General features: G+C 37.0%; 1 protein-coding gene across 7 annotated transcripts in view; it reads right to left on the reverse strand.

Annotated features, from left to right (window-relative positions):
* Positions 1 to 7,500, reverse strand: part of LOC147030487 (neogenin-like) — a 247,021-nt gene that overhangs the window by 124,576 nt on the left and 114,945 nt on the right. For all 7 annotated transcript variants that reach the window (XM_085874613.1, XM_085874615.1, XM_085874612.1 and 4 more), the window contains exon 7: positions 2,117 to 2,228. In XM_085874613.1, coding sequence (XP_085730739.1) covers positions 2,117 to 2,228 — 112 coding nt within the window. The remainder of the gene's footprint in view (positions 1 to 2,116; positions 2,229 to 7,500) is intronic.

Genomic DNA, 7,500 nt, shown 5'->3' on the forward strand with positions numbered 1-7,500 from the left:
TTTGTTGAGTGCAAAAATAAATAAATAAATACATATATTATTATAGATAAATAAATAAAAATTGAGGAAGAACACTCCGTACATTTTCTCATCACACAAGGAAAGACACTTATAAGTACTGTTTAATGAGCCACATTTAAGTGCAACACACACAGAACAATATCTACCAATAATGAGGGTCAGTCCAAAAGTTGTCATCCCTGTTGTAAATTGTTAATTTAAATCTCTACGTCTTCGTAAAATTACTCGTATACCGTTTCATTCTTTACTGATGTGTGGTAAATCTCAAGTTTCTCACACTATATGTTTTGTTTTATAAATTAAGATAAAGACATGTCATACCGAGGAGAATGATATGGTAAAGAATACATCCAAACTCTAAATAAACCAGAGAGTTCATAGAACACTTTACCTGACACAGTGTTCAAATATACAGTATACGTCCTTCAAATAAAATAAAATAATGATTTTAGAGATCGTTTGAAAAAAAATGCCCTTCCTATTCCTCCCCCCAATCTTTCAACTCGAAAGAACATAACAAAACAGCACAAACACAAATAACACTCAATAAGCAGAATATAAACTTTTTGTTTAATTTTGTTGTACAACCGTCACTGTGAGGTTGAAAGTTGACAATGCGGGCTGTTTGGTAAGCAGGCTTTAGGTATTAAGAAAATTACAGTGCGTAGAGCTCACACCACATTCCATTTCCACTCGTGGTAAATGGTGATGCCAGTGAACAATTGTCATGTGTGGTGGCCATCAGAGCTTGACACAGGCTGCCTTGAATCAAAGCGAAAAGACAAACAATAGTTCCAATAGTGCATGGTAGTGCCTTAAGCCAAACTGGAATTCCTTATCACGATAATCTTTAACACCTCGAAGAATGAGCATGTGTTTTCTTTTGGAAGAAAATAAATTCTACTTTTCACATTAAGCTCGACAACTTATTGACATGCAAACAAAACCTGGTATTATTTAAGATCACAACAAAAGCTGCTGAGATGCAGTGGAAAGGTCGCCAAAAAGTTATCAAACAGACTCACCTTCAAATGCCTCCATTTCCTTTTACAAACTCTCAAAACTATAAACTTGTCAATTACTTCATCTCTTTCTAGAAAAGAACAAAAATCTTCTGCATGATGTATCTTTGACAACTTCAAGCAACATGCTGCCTCCACCCAGCTTTGAGAACATAATTATTTTATGGCTCAAAACATCAACATTTTTCCAACTCGACTTTTCCGACTAAATCACTACTAAGAATAGCTGTTCTCACACGTTTCTCATTGACTAAGCAAAATAAAAACAAGTACATTCAAAGTACACTGCCCCCACGCCAAATAAATAAATAGCAAATCCTCCAGTGCGTGACCTCCCTGGGTGCCTTCGGCACCTGGAGATGCCACCTTGCAGCACATGGAGTCGCAATTGGGAGGGAGCAGTGTACAATAATAATTGATTAATTACATTATTAAAAGAAGTAAATAATAATCATAAAATTATTAATTTCTCAATCAATTGCTGAATAACATACCGAAACCACAACCGTTTGATCCGAATGTATAACTTTTTGAACATTAAGTAATTCATCAATTAATTGCTCAATCAATAAATCAAAAATATCCTTTATAGCCAAATCATTTGATCATGATCATGGTCATGTCCAAATATTGGCTTCCTCGCTCAAAATATGCCTGAGATATTGCAAGCATGAGAAATAAAATAATAAATAATAAATAAATCGATATAATTAAATAATTAATCAATTAATTGATTAATCAAAAAATAAATAATAACATTTTTGCCAAAGAACATCTTCACTTTTGTCCCCAAATTTCAGCTTCCAAGCTCAAAATATGGCTGAGATATCACCTGGATGAACAAACAAGAAAACTGAGTTAAAACTGAGTACTGCCTTCCTTCGGTGCCCGGCGATGGCATCATGCATAGTCTGGATATGGAATTGGGAAGAAGTAGTGTACAACAAATCTACAGAAGTATGAAAGCAAAATCCATTTGCATATCCGCATAAAGTTGTGTCAGGTGCAGTAACTGCAGTACATGCGGTGTGTGTAGTGTGCAAGGTGTGAAGAATGACGCATGAAACTCTTACCTTCCACAATAAGCTGAGAGCTCGCTTGCACATTTCCCACCTCATTCTTTGCCATGCATTGGTAAATCCCTTCATCAGATTTGATCAAGCCAAGGATGTGCAGGTTATTGTTCTAAAGAGAATGTGACATAGATGAAGGCACTTGGCACCAATATATTTCAAAGGCATTGAAGCAACATTGTTTTTGAAAGATCAGGCTAACTGAACAGGCTAAACAATTTCTTTAAATCAAGTGTAAGCATGGCACGTTTGCATGGATTTCCTGGTTTCTGATTTGAAGAAAGCACTCAGCCCAACCAGTCATTCCAGTTTTCCACTTAAGGCAAATGAGGTACACCCAACACGACAAGGTGTTTTTATAAATAAAAGATAAATTTATATATTTTATTCCTAATTGCATACACAGTCCAGTAAACCCATAAATATCATGGGTTTCGCTTTCGCAATTTTGACCAATCGTGAGCAACTTCTCTGTATTCCTTTTTTTGTGATTGCAGGGCATAATTTTGACCATTCACAGTTTATGAGCTGAGTTGTGTAATTGTTTGCATCCAAATGGGTGGTGAAAGTGCTCCCAAAAGTATTAAAGCGTCATTCCAGTGACCCGAATATTTAAAGGATGGAAAGAGACCTTAATGTTTGGGTTGAAGACAAAACGCAGGAAAAAGTGCCTTTGAGTGGACTGGTGAAAAGAGAGAAAGCATTGCACATCTCCAAACATTTTGCAGGAGGCTTCCTTGAAGAATAATATTGCACATCCACACAATCAAGTTCACCAGGGAAGCAGAATTGGCAGACCATGTTGCTATGGAGAGTTACCCACCACAGCTAAACAAACGAATCGAGCATCGACAAGAAGAGGATGAGGCTGAAGAAGGTCTTTAACGTTTATTATTCTGGAAGGATGCCAGGATGCCATCCAGTACTTTCCTATCCAAGCAGAAGTGGAATGTATTTTTATATCCAAGTCTTGTGTTTTTACATGTTTATTTGAATGATTACATGTTTACATAGCATACACAACACATATACAGGTAATCGTCGACTTACGACCTATGCGACTTACAACGGTTCAACTTTACGACAAGAATGCTCCGCGTCTCCGCTCACTCAGACTGCTCAGTTTCTGCCCCAGCGCCCGCCATTGCAAGCGTGTTAGCGTGGTCTCAAGATGTCATCCCCAATATGTCTACCAAGAGGAAATTATCTTTGTCTACTCCTCAAACTGCCAAGAAGGAAAGAAAGGCCATTGATCTCGCCACGAAAATGCAGGTGATCAAACAGTATGAAGGAGGAAAGAAAGTGAATGCGATCGCACGTAATCTTAAGTTATCACACTCAACTGCGTCGACCATTTTGAAAGAAAAAAGAAAGGATTTGTGAAGCTGTGAAAAGTTCTGCACCCATGCGATCGACAATTATAATCGTGAAATTTACGAGGAGAAAAAGAAACAAACCATTCAGACAAAGCTCACAATGTTGACGAAAAAACAACTCCGGCTACCCCGAGCTGATAACATCGACGATCCACAGCCAAGCACGAGTGACCAAGAACATGTTTTGTATTTTTTGCAGTTTAGTATGTTTTTGCAAATAGCCTGGTGTGTTGGCGCAGTGGTTAGGGCAGCGGCTTGGGATCCAAAAGGTCCTGAGTTCAAGCCCCGTTGGGCCACTGAATTAATACACCAGGGGGTTGACTCAGCCTGTCATCCTTCCGAGGTCGGCGAAATGAGTACCAGTATACTGGGCCGGTGTATACCCCGGTTAAAATAGGTGTACTATATCCCTGTGTCGTAAGAGGCGACCAGGGTTGCGTCAGGAAGGGCATCCGGTGTAAAACCTGTGCCAAATCACTATGCGGATCATTCGGATGATCCGCTGTGGCGACCCCTAACGGGAGCAGCCGAAAGAAGAAGAAGAAGAAGAGTATGTTTTTGCAAATACAGTATTAAACCAATTGTACTGTAGTGGTGCAGTGTTTGACTTGAACAAAGAAAATGTTAATAAAATATGACTTACAGATGATTATTATATAATTATACAATATAATATACATACGGAAATTTTTGCATAGGCCTGGAACACTATAAATAGGCCTGTACACTATAAATAAAGCTGAAAATAAAGGTTGGCCGACTTACGACCAAATCGACTTACGACCGATCGTCGGAACTGATCGCGGTCGCAAGTCGACGACAACCTGTATACAATATATATATGTATATATATATATATATATATATATATATATATATATATATATATATATATTGCATGAAAAAAAAAAATATATATATATTGCATGAAAAAAAAAAATATATATATATATATATTGCATGAAAAAAATATATATATATATATATATTGCATGAAAAAACATATATATATATATATATTGCATGAAAAAAAAAATAAAATATATATATATATATATATATATATATATATATATTGCATGAAAAAAATATATATATATATATATATATATATATATATATATATATATATATATATATATATATATATATATATATATATATACATATATACATATATATATATATATATATATATATATATAGACATACATACATACATACATACAGTGGGGAGAACAAGTATTTGATACACTGCCGATTTTGCAGGTTTTCCCACTGACAAAGCACGTAGAGGTCTGTAATTTTTATCATAGGTACACTTCAACTGTGAAAGACGGAATCTAAAACAAAAATCCTGAAAATCACATTGTATGATTTTTAAATAATTAATTTGCATTTTATTGCATGAAATAAGTATTTGATCACCGACCAACCAGTAAGAATTCCGGCTCTCACAGACCTGTTATATTGTCTTTAAGAAGCCCTCCCATTCTCCACTCATTACCTGTATTAACTGCACCTTTTTGAACTTGTTATCTGCATAAAAGACAGCTGTCCACACTCAATCAATCAGACTCCAACCTCTCCACAATGGGCAAGACCAGAGAGCTGTCTCAGGACATCAGGGACAAAATTGTCGACTTGCACAAGGCTGGGATGGGCGACAGGACAATAGGCAAGCAGCTTGGTGAGAAGGCAACAACTATTGGCGCAATTATTAGAAAATGGAAGAAGTTCAAGATAACAGTCAATCTCCCTCGGTCTGGGGCTCCATGCAAGATCTCACCTCGTGGAGCCTCAATGATCATGAGAAAGGTGAGGGATCAGCCCAGAACAACATGGCAGGACCTGGTCAATGACCTGAAGAGAGCTGGGACCACAGTATCAAAGAAAACCATAAGTAACACACTACGCCGTCATGGATTAAAATCCTGCAGCGCACGCAAGGTCCCTCTGCTCAAGCCAGCACATGTCCAGGCCCGTCTGAAGTTTGCCAATGACCATTTGGATGATCCAGAGGAGGAATTGGAGAAGGTCATGTGGTCTGATGAGACCAAAATAGTGCTTTTCGGTTTAAACTCCACTCGCCGTGTTTGGAGGAAGAAGAAGGATGAGTACAACCCCAAGAACTCCATCCCAACCGTGAAGCATGGAGGTGGTAACATCATTCTTTGGGGATGCTTTTCTGCAAAGGGGACAGGACGACTGCACAGTATTGAGGGGAGGATGGATGGGGCCATGTATCGTGAGATCTTGGCCAACAACCTCCTTCCCTCAACAAGAGCATTGAACATGGGGCGTGGCTAGGTCTTCCAGCATGACAACGACCCAAAACACACAGCCAGGGCAACTAAGGAGTGGCTCCGTAAGAATCATCTCAAGGTCCTGGAGTGGCCTAGCCAGTCTCCAGACCTGAACCCATTAGAAAATCTTTGGTGGGAGCTGAAAGTCTGTGTTGCCCAGCGACAGCCCCGAAACCTGAAGGATCTGGAGAAGATCTGTATGGAGGAGTGGGCCAAAATCCCTGCTCTAGTCTGTGCAAACCTGGTTAAGAACTTCAGGAAACGTCTGATCTCTGTAATTGCAAACAAAGGTTTCTGTACCAAATATCAAGTTCTGTTTTTCTGATGTATCAAATACTTATTACATGCAATAAAATGCAAATTAATTATTTTAAAATCATTCAATGTGATTTTCAGGATTTTTGTTTTAGATTCCGTCTTTCACAGTTGAAGTGTACCTATGATAAAAATTACAGACCTCTACGTGCTTTGTAAGTGGGAAAACCTGTAAAATCAGCAGTGTATCAAATACTTGTTCTCCCCAGTGTATATAAAATATATATATATATATATATATATATATATATATATATATATATATATATATATATATATATATATATATATATATATACATAGATATACAGTCATCCCCCATTTATCGCGGGGGTTATGTTCCAAGCCCCCCCGCGAGAAGTGAAAATCCGCTATGAATGGACGCCTCCCCCCAAAATGCCTATTTTTTTTATAAACGCGGTGTATAAACACGATTGGGTTTGATTTATATCGAGTGATTATTAAACGCTGGGACGTGTGTAAACAAGATTGGGTTTTATTTATATCGAGTTATTATTAAATGCTCGGTGGTGTATAAACACGATTGGGTTTGACTTATCGAGTGAATATTAAACGCTGGGCGGTGTATAAACACGATTGGGTTTTATTTATATCGAGTGAATATAAACCTTCCTCTGGCACTTCGGTTCCTTGCCAGAAGCCTGAGAAGGTGCAGGGCGTTGGGGCGACATCGTGGGGCTTGGAGAAAAAACGTATAAAATATTTGAAGTTCACAAGCGAAACTTTGTCTCGTGCGTTGTGTGACTGGTCGAGCGCCATGCGTTATAATTTATTGCTTATAATAATTTATATTTTATATATTATTACCGCGATGTACCGGGGTAATCCACAGAAAAAAAATTAGTAAGGTTCCAAGGGAAAAACTGCGATGAAGCGGGGCGCGATAGGTGAACCGCGATATCGCGGGGGATTACTGTTTTTTTGTGAATATATATATATATATATATATATATATATATATATATATATATATATATATATATATATATATATATATATATATATATATATATATATATATATATATATATATATATATATATATACACACACACATACACTACTGGTCAAAAGTTTTAGAACAACCGCATTTTTCCAGTTTTTATTTAAATTTAAGCAGTTTAATGTTTCAATGTACTCTGAAATTAAAGCATAAAACAAATAAACAATTGGAGATAAAAAAGAAATCATGGAATCGTTTTGTGGAAAAAAATTAAAATTTAATTTTTGACTCATCAAAGTAGTCACCTTTTGCAGCTAAAACAGCCAAACATACTCATGGCATTCTTTCTGCAATGGAAATGAAATATTGTTCGGAAAGTTCTTCCCAACACTGTTGCAGAAGTTCCCACAAATGTGTTGCACA

The sequence above is a fragment of the Eptatretus burgeri genome, chromosome 3, assembly GCF_056783735.1.
Source record: "Eptatretus burgeri isolate ZD-2024b chromosome 3, Ebu_testis_v1, whole genome shotgun sequence".
NCBI lineage: Eukaryota > Metazoa > Chordata > Myxini > Myxiniformes > Myxinidae > Eptatretus > Eptatretus burgeri.